The sequence below is a fragment of the Numida meleagris genome, chromosome 18, assembly GCF_002078875.1.
Source record: "Numida meleagris isolate 19003 breed g44 Domestic line chromosome 18, NumMel1.0, whole genome shotgun sequence".
NCBI classification, from domain to species: Eukaryota; Metazoa; Chordata; class Aves; order Galliformes; family Numididae; genus Numida; species Numida meleagris.
Genome location: NC_034426.1, coordinates 813,581 through 826,139, shown reverse-complemented (window position 1 = coordinate 826,139; position 12,559 = coordinate 813,581). Strand labels below are relative to the sequence as shown.

Here is a 12,559-nt window from a genome sequence, read left to right as displayed (position 1 = left end):
ATAACAATTAAGACTGTAATGAACTGAGTTCAATCACAGAATGGTAGGGGTCAAATGGGACCTTTGGAGCTCGCCCACTCCAACCCCATACCAGTTCCCTACAGCAGGCTGCACGGGGAAGAATCCAGAAGGGTCTCGAATATCTCCAGAAAAGGAGACACCCCCCCGCCCCCTCTCCGGGCAGCCAGCCCCAGGGCTCTGGCACCCTCACGCTAAATTCCAAGTATGTGGTCTTGCAGCCAGGAGTGCTGCTCATGTGCTCCCTACAACTACTTATGGCATAGGAAACACTCAAGAGATTGAATAAGGCTCACTTGCAACACTTATTGCCTGAGAAGCATGGATCATGGCATCCCGCTGCTGTCTGCAGCCCACTCAAAAACCTGTTTTCTGCACGCGCAGAAATTGAGCATTTCACAGCAGCTGGAATCTTCTCCACCACTTCCCCCTCACAGCCCTGGACAAGGACCACAGAAGCCTGCAGCAGCAGGGGCACCTCCTGCTCCTAAACCCTGTGCCTCACCCCACATTACCACAATCAAGTTGCCCCAATAACTGGCCTACTGTGCCACACTCCCCCACCCCCAACATCCCCATTAACCCACTGAGGGGATCCTCCACACATACAAACACAAAGTATCCCACTGAGGGCCAGGCCCTCCGCCCTACCCTAACTACCCCGCTGAGGGGCGGGCCCTCTGCCCTCCCACCCCCAACTGAGGGCCCCCTGTACACACACACATCACTCTTCCACTAATTATCCCGCGTAGACTCCTCTGAAGGGACCCACCCCGTAACTTAGTGCCCCACAATCCCCAGCTAACTACCCCAGCTCCCCACCACCACTTCACCCCCACGCACCCACCGCCCGCCATGTGCCACCTCCATCCCCTTCCGGCCCCGCCGCGCTCTCCTGTTTCCCCCCGGACGGCTTTTTCCAGTGCGCGGATGGGCGGGGACTTCCGAAGGGGCGACCAATGGGAAGACGCAGTGACTGGAAGTCCCGCCCCCAGGTGTCGTGCGTGACGCGAGGGCGCAGCCCGGCCGAGCTGCCGCCATGTCCATCTTCACCCCCACCAACCAGATCCGCCTCACCAATGTGGCCGTGGTGCGGGCCCGGCGCGCCGGAAAGCGCTTCGAGATCGCCTGTTACCGCAACAAAGTCATGGGCTGGCGAAGTGGAGCGTGAGTGCCCTGGAGGCCTGACTGTGAGAGAGGAAGGCCGTGGTGGGACTGTTGTGGAGGGGGAGGCCTCTATGGGGCCCTGTTTGAAGGGAGGGGGGCGATAGGACTGGTTTTGTGGGGAGAGACTTTCGTGAAGCCGTATTGAAAAGGGGGGCCCCCAGTGGGGCATGGGTTGAGGGAAAGGGAGAGCCCCTGGTGGAGTCCAGTTGTGAGGTAGAGGGGAGTCCCCGGTGGGTTCGAGTTTGAGGGAGGAGGTGGCCCCCGTGGGTTCGGCTGAGAGGGAGGGAGGGAGTTAGGTCTCCATGGGGCGCTGTCTGAAGGGGAGAAGTCCCCGGTGGGACCCGGCTGTGAGGGGAGGAGGCCCCCGGTAGGCCGAGGGAAGGTGCCTGTGGGATCCAGCTGTGGAGCTGAAGAAGCCCAGGCAGCACCCAACCGCTGTGGGCTGCCCCCACCCAGCAGCTCCCATGGAGAGATGTGACCTTGGCAGCAGTGCCCTGGTGCCGCTGACTCAGCCCTTGGCAGTTGGGTTCATTCCTCCCCGCCCCAAGCTCACTGTCGCCCCACAACCCTTTCTAACACTGCTCTCCTTTGCTAGGGAGAAGGATATTGATGAGGTCCTGCAGACCCACACAGTGTTTGTCAATGTTTCCAAAGGCCAGGTGGCAAAGAAGGAAGACCTCATCCGGGCGTTTGGAACAGATGACCAAACAGAAATCTGTAAAGTGGTAAGTTCTGCACGCTTTGCGATATACAATGAAGAAGTTTGTAAAAGCTTGAAGATGTGCATGGCGTGCAGACCTGGCAGGCTGGTTTGTGACTGGAAGGCTTTCGTAGAATGAAGTATTGCTGTAAGCAGAAGAAAGGTTTATCTGTTCAAAAATGGGCAGAAAGCAGAGGTAGCTTTTTGGTGGAGTGTTAAATCATATACATCTTGTTGATGAGAGTTCTGATTGTTCTGCGTAGCATACTGCTTTTATGCACTGAGCTCTGCAGACATAGATGGGCTGCAAAATGCTCAGAGGGCTGGAGCACTGCTTCTGTGAAGACGGGCTGAGGGAGTTGGTCGTGTTCAGCCTGGAGAGGAGAAGTCTCCAGGGAGACCTGGTAGCAGCCTGATAGTGCTTCTGTGGTGTGTTTTTCCTCTAATATCTTTCCACCATTGTTTGTCATTGTCAATATGGCTGTTCTTTTTCTACACTTCATGTCTAACCAAAACTTTCCAGCAGTTGTTAAATTTAACATGTTAGGCTTTTCATTTTTTTAGTCAAATATGGGGCACTTATTAACCTCTTTGTTTTCGATTAACTATACAGATTCTATCCAAAGGGGAATTGCAGGTGTCAGACAAAGAACGACAGACACAGCTGGAGCAGATGTTTAGAGACATTGCAACTATTGTGGCTGACAAATGTGTGAATCCTGAGACAAAGAGGCCGTACACTGTAATCCTTATAGAAAGAGCCATGAAGGATATTCACTACTCTGTCAAACCAAACAAGAGCACTAAGCAACAGGTTGGTATTCTCTAAAAATCAACTTGCGCTTAGAGGAGTTGCCTTCAAGTGAAATATTGCTGTGGACGTTCTCACAGGGATAAAGGAAGTCCTGTGGTCAAAAGCTGTCAGAAGGATTTGTCAGCTGGCTGGTAGCTGAATGATGAGTACAAGCAACTTCTGACACTGATGTAGCTGGTTTTTAACTGTTCAGTGCAGAGAGAAAGAATGAAGCCAGGTAAAGCAGTGACAGTGGTATCTCTGGAACAGAAATAAAAGTTTTATAATTTGCTTTAGTATATCAGTAGTGTTTAGTAATCAGTTAAGGTATTAAATCAGTTGTGCTTGACGTGACCACCTGCAGTAACGCTGCCTTTTCTTCTTAGGTTATCAAAGTAGCATAGTAGCAAACTTCCTGCAGCAGAGTGCCAGTGAGCAGTGCTGAGAAATGTGTCTGAAGCTATGCAAAGGATTAGAGGGTTTGATGTGTGTGGCATTTAAATGCTCTTTATTCTTTTTTGAATGTCTTTGTAGGCGCTGGAAGTGATCAGACAGTTAAAGGAGACCATGCAGATTGAACGTGCTCACATGAGGTTACGATTTATTCTTCCGGTAAAGGAGGGGAAAAAGCTGAAAGAGAAGCTCAAGCCACTGATAAAAGTTATTGAGAATGAAGACTTCCATGATCAGTTAGAAATTGTAAGTGATAAAGCAGATCTTGGGTTTCACGTGTGATTTGATTACACCTGTACAATGTGCTAGAAGAGTTAGTGTAGGGAAGTTGTTGAGATAAGCTGCAAGGGTACTAGGGATGTAGTTCTCCTCTGTACCATAAAGATTGACAGTAGTCTTTATGGTACAGAGATGGCTGGTTCAGACTGAGGAGAAGCACAATGTGGTTTCTCTTTGCGGTCGTTCTCTTATCACATTGGTGAGTCTCTCTGCATATATGAAATTTTAATGTTAATTATTTGGTGGAGTAGGCCTGTATTTTGGCACTTGTTTGTTTTTTTTTCAAAGCAGTTTGTGGTACAGCAAATTTGGTATTGGTAAAAATATTTTTAAGAACAGATTAACATCTAGAAACCAAACTGTCAAAGTGGTCATGTCCAGCATCCTGAACATGCTGGAACTGCAAAGCTTTTGTAGAGATTACATGATAAAAACTGCTTATCAATTCTTCAAAGTCCTTCTTAGTAACTAAGCAATAACAGTTTATAAATGAAAATTAAATGTTAAACCTTGAAAAGTTGATGAGAATCAAATATTACTGCTTGGCTGATGACATATGGAATATTTCAGGTGTGCCTTATTGACCCGGGCTGCTTCAGAGAGATTGATGAGCTGATCCGGTCTGAGACCAAAGGGAAAGGAACGCTGGAAGTGCTCAGTCTGAAAGATGTGGAGGAAGGAGATGAAAAGCTTGAATAACAGAAACCCTTCTGGAGCACTGCTACTTCAACAATGTTTAACAACTGGCATTAGCCACTCTTTTCTGTTTGGCCTTCTTGTTTTTTCCAACCTCTTGCTGCCAAATACCTTCTGACACTAACCCTTTGGGATTTTTCCATGCAGTGTGTTTTTTAATTGTTTTTCACTTGCTTGGTTTACAGGTGATTTGCCTGTAGGAACATTCTGTGTCAGAGTTGCACTAATGAGAAATGAGTTAAGACTTGATAGGGAATTTACTCTAGCTTTGGTGAATGTTAAGGTTTGCTAATGGAGCGTGTTTGACTGATGTGGTGCCAGTCACTTTTGCTTTGAGTTGTCAGTGTTGACTGGAGGACTGCAGTGGTCACCAAGGGGTAGGTGTTGTACGTGAGGAGAGAAACCTTTGGAAAAGGGAGATACATTTTCACTTTCAGACAATTGCAAAGTGTGGATTGTGTCTGCTGATCTCTTGGCAGCGTGAAAACTGACCTAGACATCCATAATTGGCTGCTTAATAATTACAGAAATTTAAAGGACCATTCTTGTATATTTCCTTCACTGGGTATAACAGTACTTGCTAACTTAGAAAAAATGTTCTCCAAATAACTTATTCATAAAATATATTTAGCTACATTGGTTAAAAAAAAAAAAAAAAGAATTATCATCTATTTATGTATTACAGATACAGAAAGAAATAACTATTTTTGTTATAGCATAGGAGCTATCCCTGGCTGTGGTGATGCTTTTTGCAGGCTGAAGGCGTAGGCTGTGTTTCTGAGCTGTTGTCATTCATGGGGTGAAATGAAGCACATCTCTAACAGGCAGTGGCCTCTGGCTATTGTGCTAGACAGTCTTTTGTTGGGCCCTCATTCCCTCGTGGTAGCTGTCTGTGTGTGTGTGCCTTTCAGCTGAGTTCAATACACAACAGTTCTGGCAGCTGTCCTTTATCCTGTGGCTTTTTATGCTGCTTTCTAGTACATGCCCAGCATTTCCAGCCAGCTCCCGAGGCACTGTGATCTTGATAGTTTTGTTAAGACTCCTTTCAGCTGTGCAAAACGAATGCTTTCAAGTTTAACTTGGGGATCTCAAGAAAGAGGGGAAAAGAGGACAGAAGCTGGAAAGGTACTAAAATACCATAACAATACAGGCCTGGGTGTCTGAAGGCTAAGCCAGCAGGAATTTAAGGGGAGTCTTTGGTATTCATGTGCCTGTTTCCATGCTGATAATACACAGCAAATCAGGATTTGCAAGCTGTGCCAACCACTAGATCTCTGTTTCGGATGAATATGTGTATGTTCATTCCTTGCTGCGTAATTTTAGGGTAAATGACCTTTTATATGGCAATTAAACAGAGCTCTGGTTTGTACTCTTCACATGACCTTTTCATTTGTACCACTAACAGATGCTGTGAGTTTTCTAGAGTTTATGTGGGGAGAGTTGAAGTCAGCCAGAGGAAAAGAGATTTGAAACATCAGATGCAGAGGAACCTAGATCCTTAGACAAAGGCATCCTCTTTGAAGTTGCAGCCTGTTGACAAGAGCTTGTGCAAGGTTGGATTCAATTTCTTTAGCAACGTTTTGGGAGGACTTGCCACTGTGGAGCCTGAGTTTTGCTGAAGGGTAGTGAAATGGAGATTCTTGAACCATTTAATCAATTTTAAATTGCTTTCTATTGCCCCCAAGATAATCTGTCTTGTTTAAATGCTGCCTAGGAAAGTTTAGTGGCGTAATTAGCGTATTTGTGAGGTGGACAAAGCTTAAACATGGAGATCTGTACATGCATGGATAGACAGGCAAGTTTCCATGTGTGTACAAGCTCTTAGCTGCTTGTCTTTCAAATGGCCATCTCCTCGTGCATAATTTATGAAAAGGATGGTAGTGCTGGTATTTAACCTGTCATTGGCACTTAGAATTAATATGTAATCCGTAAATCTGCAAAGGAGACACTGAGCAAGAGCCTCATACGACATTGTGTTGGTATATTTGATTTCACAGTTCTGTAATTTCTTTGGTTTTTCTGCACCCAGAGCACAATAGGATGGCTGCAGGTGAAGGACCTCGAGTTACAGAAACGTAACCTAAGCTAATTATGAGCTTGGTGCTAGGAAGTCAATTTCCATATTTCTGTTTCTACAAATCAAATGTTAAGGATTTTCTCTGGTAGAGGGAGCTTGATTTTATTTATAAACATGCTTGCATTTCTTGTCATGTTTGTATTTCAGCAAGAATGGATGGTAAGCATCAAAATAAATACCAGTATTGGCAGCTGTTCTTTCCAATTTTATCATTTGCCCATTTCAAGGAGGAGTGTAGTGGTTTCAGGACTAATTAACAGAGATTTCCAAAGGTACTTATGTAGGTAATAACAGTCACCTCTGAAGTATGCAGACAGCTTTGAGGTAAGACAAAAAATGGTCACATTGACATTGAATTTCACAGGGGTGGGTGATGGGAACTGAGTCTAGGGAGGGGAGAAGAAGAATGCAATGAACAGTTAGCAGGTAATATCTCGTCTTTCCTGACCTGATGGTCACCCCTAAACCACGCTGATGGGAGCCCTGAGCCATCCTCTCTGCAGTGCTGAGATGCTCCTGGAATAATGTACCCCTTTCTTTTGGGTGTGCCCTGTTTCCTGGGCACGCCTGGTGGGACTGGGCAGGTTGGAACTGCTGTAGCCATGGTGACTGGGCGCTGAGCAGGGTCTCGGTCTGCATCCCTCTGTTTAAGAGCTCAGTAATTGCTTAGAGGTTGCTCTGTGCCCTGCGGAAGCAGAGGGGAAGGGGCTGTGGGTGCCATGGCCGAGCTGTTGGGGCAGTGGGCAACCAGGAGGTGCGAGAAGGCTGGCACAGGGTGTGCGGTGCCTGGAGGAGCTGTGGTGCTGGTTCTGTCTGAGGTCACAGACGGGTGCTGACACCCTCTCCAACAGACTGGAGCCACAGCAACTGTCACACACACTCCAAATCCGGAGGCAGGACCCCTGGCACCATGCAGGGCCACAGGGCGGACATGAGCCAGCAGATCCAGGAGCTGCGCAACATCATTGCCTTGCAAGGTGCTGCTCCTTCAGCATTGCAGGGACAGCCCATGCAAAGCTGAATCCATGGGGACGCTTTGGAGTGCAGGGATGCGTGCACTGGCTGGGGGATAGTGACTGTGGTGGGTTTGGACATTGGTCCCAGCGTGGAACTCTAACAAAATGGGTGACAATCCCACTGGGGATAGAGTCTGCAGTGGCTGCCCGTTCCCCTGGGCACTGTGACCACCTGGAGAAAGGGGCCATCAGGTCACCACTGGGGCTCAGTGGGACCAGCTGAATGCCCAGGCACTAGGGAGGCAGCATTTGGCCCAGTGCCCCATGTCTGCCTGGCCACTGTCCTTTTCCCACTTCCCAAGCCTCTGGGGCAGAGGAGGGGACTCATTCAACGTGGGACAGCAGCAGTGGGTGGTATGGCACTAACAGCTCCTTAACATCCTCCAGAGCAAGGGAAGAAGTTTTCCAGGCAGTTGTCTGAGGAAAAGCTCAGCCAGAACAGAAATCTGCTTTCCCAGCTGCATGGGACAGTGCAGGAGGCCATCCATGCCCTGGACATTGCCCAGAAGGTACCTGCTGTTCCCACCAGATGTGCCCCTGCTCCTCTGCTGGGCTCTCCGGGAGCAAACACCAGCTCCATAGAGCAGCAGTAGGCTGTGACAGTCCCCAGACAGGCACTGATCTCTCTGCCCCCTCCCGCCTGCAGCATGACCAGCGTATCGTCTCTGAGGCCTGCAAAGAACAGAAGTACTTGTCTGGCAAAACTGTGCAGGTAACAGGAAGAGTCTGGCTGGCAGCAGCTGGGAAGAGACGCTTGCAGGAGTCCTTGGGCCAGCAGCCCCCAGGGCCGGTGATGTGAGACCTGGGGTGTGCACGAGTCCCATCCCATGAGAAATGCTCTTTCCGTTGTGGGAGCCATCAGTACAGATCTCTTCCAGTTCTTTGAGCAGCTGCCCAGCAGAGCTCTGGCTGTCTTGCCTGCGTTGTCTTCTGGGTTCCTGCAGGGCCCAGCTGCACCCTGGGGAGCAGCGTGCTCTCTGCCTGTCCCAAGGTCACAGCTCGGTTAGAAGCCCATGCAGATGTAGGCAGTGCTGGGGTGGTCCCAGAGGATCTGCTTTGCCCAGGGGTTGTTTGCAAGGACAGAGCAGTGCCAATATATGCTGCCAGCATCTGTATCTGGGGCATGATCGATTTTTTTTAATGATGCTCACTCAATCCTGGGTCTGCATTCTGCGTCCTGCAGAGTCCAGGCAGTGGACAGCCATCAGCACCCACCTCTGCCTTGCCTTGCTGCCCAGGGCAAAGCTCTCCCACACTCAGCCCTGCCTGGGACTGACCATGTCCCAGTGTCCCCACATCCCCTTAAGCCTCTGGCTCTGCGCTGGGATGAGGGTCAGGCAGATCCAGCCCACGAGCTTCTGTGTGCCCGTCCAGGGGGCCCGAGAGAATCTCCGGAGCAGCATCTTTGACCGGGTGAACGCCTGCAATGCGCTGCTGCATGAGTTGAGGCAGCGGAGCCAGGCCCGGGACGCGCTGCGGCGGCGGCTGCAGCAGCTGCTAGATGTCACCATCGATGACAAGCGGCACCAGGAGCAAGTGCAGGTGCGCGGTCCCTTCCCAATCCTGGTGCTCCCCCGGCTCAGCACGCCGGGTCACCCCACGTCCCACCCCGCAGACGATTCGCCAACTGGAGAACAACATTGAGAAGATGCACATGAAAATCCACGCTGGGCAGAAGGTGACCGCGCTGTACCAGGGGCTGCGGGATGTCCTGAAGAGGGTGAGCTGCCCCTCGCTGTCCCCGCTGTGCAATAGGGCTGCCCCGCAGCTGGGGTCTGATTGAGGACATCCTGCTGAGGTTTGTTTGACCCATGGCTCAGTGGGTGACATGCGGTGGCTCTGTGCCCCAGGAGCTGGACTATCTGCGTCTGCATCTGGAGCTCCTGCACACGATGGCCAGGGCCTACCACGGGGAAGTGCAGGACAGGGAGCTGATGGCTTTGGATGCCCTCAGAGCCAGTGACATCACCAAGGTGAGAACAGCCCTGGGTCACCTTGGGGCCCTCTCCAATGCTCCAAAGTCCACAGTGGCCCAGCACAAATGGCCCCACATGCCCGGGTTAGTGCATCTTCCTGCAATGAATTACAGAAATTTATTTCAACAAAAAGCTGGGATTGCCCATGGCATGCAGATGCCTTCATAGCTCCTCTGCATCTGGCTGTCAGCTTCCCTGGGGCTGGGGACAGCCCTCCATGCCCTCTGTCCTCCCTGCTTTCCTACTTGGCCCCTTTACACAGCTGCCCTCTTTGGCCACACTCAGAAGTCCTGCTGGCCCACAAAGGTCCTTCCCAGCTTTGACTTCTCCCTCCTCTCTGGCTCTGCTGTGCTCCAGAAGGATATGGCCAAGCTGGAAACCCAGTTCTTGGCGGAGGAGGAGCTCAGACACCGCACCCTGGCTGCCCAGAAGGTGCCAACCGACCGGCCGTGGCTCAAGGAGGCAAGCAAAAAGCACTCGAGAGCGGTGAGTGGGTGGCAGCTGGGGGAGGGCAGCAGCTCAGGGCCACCCTCCCCAGTGCCACCAGCGCAGGCACTGACAATGGACATCCTTGCAGCAATCCCGGTACGACCTGGGTGTGGACTTCCCCTCCCTGCTGTTACAGGACTCAGCGTTGGGTGAGTACTTGGCAGGGCACAGGGTTAGGGCTCAACTCAAGGATGAGGAGGAGGGTTCCGTCCCCTGTTGCCCTTCCTCCCCCCCAGGCTTCCAGACGCAAGCCACAAGGTCGCAGATCGAGCACGAGGCCTTTGTGACGGCGGAGGTGGAGAAGGCCAAGGCTGCGGTGCAGTGCTCCCGCGTCTGGGTAAGGGAACGTCCCACCCCAGGCAAAACCCATCTGCCAGCAGCCGAGCCCTCTGCCCACGGTCTCATCCGTGGTCCTGTCCTCGTGGCTGAGCCCCCGCACCGTCCCTCGGCAGGACATCACGGGCAGGCTGCTGGCACAGCAGAAGTCCACGGCAGAGCTGGAGCAGCACATCAGAGCCTGCAAGGAGAAGCGGCGGGCACTGAAGGACATGCTGCAGGAGCTGGAGCTGAAGCACGCGGAGCTGAAGTTCCACCAGCCTCCAAGCACTACCAGGTGCTGCTGTGGCCTTGGGACACTGCCAGATCCAGAGCCTTTGGGCAGCAGAGCCATGTCCTCCTGTCACCTGGGCACTGGGACATCCATGTCCCGATAAGTCCTCCTGGCACCAGGAGCTTTATTCAGCAGGGTGCTCCTTCAGGCTTTGGTCCCAGCAGAGCACCCAGAGCTGGGACAGCAGGGGCATGGGGTGAGGAGGGATGGGTGAGGTCCTGCAGAGCCATGGTGGCAGCAGGCCCTGAAGCCATGACATGGAGGTACCCCTCAAACCCAGCCTGCCCAGTCCCAGCATGCTGCCAGGCACGTGGAGGACCCTTCCTCCCAGTCTGCTCTGGGAGGTGGCATCACTGGGCCTGAGCCCGCTCTGCTCTGTAGTGTGGGTCCACCCGGGCAGCCTGTGCAGCACATTGGGGTGTCTCTGCACATGGACACCCAGAGGGACACGTGTGGGTCTGGGCAGCTGCAGGAAGCTGGAGGCAGAACTGCGGGTGCACCTGCAGCAGGAGGAGGCCCGGCTGGAGCAGGCGCGAGCCCAGTACTTGAGGAACCAGGAGCTGCTGCTCCAGTTTGAGAACGGCATTGACAACCTCGTCATCCGTCTGCATGGCATCAACGTGCCTGATCAGGTATGGGGCGTGCAGAGGAGCTGGGGACCCAGTGCCACCAGCTGCTCCTGCCTGTCCCCACCACGTGACCACTCCCCAGTGCGTGACCCATGGCAAGAATAATTTCATAGAACCATAGGATGTTTTGGGTTGGAAGGGATCTCAAAGATCATCCAGTTCCAACCCTCCTGCCATGGGCTGGGTGCCCCCCTCCAGCTCAGGCTGCGCAGGGCCCCATCCGGCCTGGCCATGCACATCTGCAGGGATGGGTGTTCAAGGCTACAGTGCGTCATTGTGACACTTGGTGCAGCCACCATCACCCAAAGCAACTCATTGTCCCCATCGTGGCTGTCCTCTCCACTCACAGGACCTCTCTGTCGAGTTCAAAGGGGTGGATGAGAAGCTGCAGTACTGCAGGCAGAAGCTGCAGCACCTGGCCCAGCGTGTGAGCTCCCTACCTGCCCACAGCTACATTCCTGATGAGGACAACGAGGTGCTTGGATGCTCTGTCCTCGGTCTGGTCTTTGGGGTTCCATGTGTGGCTCTGTGGCCCATCCCAAGGTGTCCTCCCTGCTGGGAGGATGGAGGTGGCCCTGGGGAGAGGCCAGGGTAGTGCTGGGCACTGCGGGGTGTCCCCTTCCCCAGGGGGACATCAAGGTGGGACACCCTTTAGGTTCTGACACCCACCTCCCCTTCAGCAATTAACCCTAAGTCTTTCACAGACTTTTGTGAAGGTCAGGAATTTAATGGAGAAAACGGCTGCAAGAGAGCCATGGAACGTGAAGATTCCCTTGGAGGACATAGGCTCTGGGGTGCAAGGTAGGAGAGCACAGCAGGGACATGTCCCACAGCTGCTGCCCCAGCCCTGGGCACTTGTGGGTGTCCTGTGCTACCTCCCTCTGTCCCATCAGGCCCTAGCCCATGAGCTATGTCTGTCTGCGAGGCTTTCAGGGTAGGAGATGGTTTTGGGGATAGGGCAGCTGGTGAGTGGGTGGGTGAGTATTGAACCCTATTAGTAAGCAAGGAGAGCTGCCCTGGGGCAGAGGGTGGGGGCTGTGTGTCTTCATCAGCCAAATAAGGGTCTTCAGCATCACCTGGGTGGGAAGAACAACCAGTGCTTGGCTCTGTGTGGCCTCACCTCCTTGGAGGAGTTGAGTTTTCAGCTGCTTGCCACCTTTTTATGACCAAAGCGGGAGCTGTGGCCACCACCCCATGGCTCCATCCCTCCACTGCTGGAAGCCCCAGCAGTGTAAGGGGTGAACCACTGAGGTGGCAGCAGCAGTGCCAGGGGATGCTGAGGATGGAAAACCCAGCAGGCAGCACCTGTGCTGGAGTTGCCACCGACCCTCTGAGACTTGGTGGCTCTCCCTGGTGATGCAGGCATGGCAGAGGTGGCCTCACAGCCTCCCTAAGCCCACTCCTCCCGGCTTTCTGCCTCAGCACCCTCCGATTTTGCTGATGAAGACCAAGACCTGGTTCTCACCCGGGAGGACATCAAGAAGCAGGGGCTGCACCTGATCGAAAGCAGGATTAGAAGCAGCAAGAAGAAGTACTGATTGCTGCCCCTGGGCTTTAGAAGCCTCGGTCCTTTCTCCAGCAGGTTTAATAGAGCAGAGCTTTCTCATTGCTTCCAAGTCTGTGATAAAGATGGAAAGGGAGAACTGGGAGGCAGTC

The 12,559-nt window shown here is 52.5% G+C and overlaps 3 protein-coding genes across 5 annotated transcripts in view; 2 read left to right on the top strand and 1 right to left on the bottom strand.

Annotated features, from left to right (window-relative positions):
* Positions 1-954, bottom strand: part of TYW1 (tRNA-yW synthesizing protein 1 homolog) — a 77,860-nt gene extending 76,906 nt beyond the window's left edge. The window contains exon 1 of one of the 3 annotated variants that reach the window (XM_021415422.1): positions 883-954. Coding sequence is in view for 2 of the 3 variants with exons in the window: in XM_021415420.1 (XP_021271095.1) it covers positions 315-348 (34 nt within the window). In the remaining variant the exon portion in view is untranslated. Of the gene's footprint in view, positions 1-314; positions 609-865 lie in introns of those variants that run through there. The other 2 variants (XM_021415421.1, XM_021415420.1) reach the window with 2 other exon arrangements.
* On the top strand, positions 996-6,373 carry SBDS (SBDS, ribosome maturation factor). Its single transcript, XM_021415426.1, has 5 exons — positions 996-1,185; positions 1,781-1,910; positions 2,499-2,699; positions 3,213-3,377; positions 3,981-6,373. Exons 1-5 carry the CDS (start codon positions 1,058-1,060, stop codon positions 4,107-4,109), a joined length of 753 nt encoding a protein of 250 aa, XP_021271101.1. The 5' UTR covers positions 996-1,057; the 3' UTR covers positions 4,110-6,373.
* Positions 6,501-12,533, top strand: CCDC183 (coiled-coil domain containing 183). The gene is made up of 14 exons (XM_021415424.1): positions 6,501-7,160; positions 7,587-7,708; positions 7,846-7,911; positions 8,574-8,741; positions 8,815-8,919; positions 9,050-9,172; positions 9,533-9,661; positions 9,753-9,813; positions 9,901-10,001; positions 10,117-10,277; positions 10,741-10,906; positions 11,253-11,378; positions 11,608-11,704; positions 12,326-12,533. Exons 1-14 carry the CDS (start codon positions 7,094-7,096, stop codon positions 12,439-12,441), a joined length of 1,608 nt encoding a protein of 535 aa, XP_021271099.1. The 5' UTR covers positions 6,501-7,093; the 3' UTR covers positions 12,442-12,533.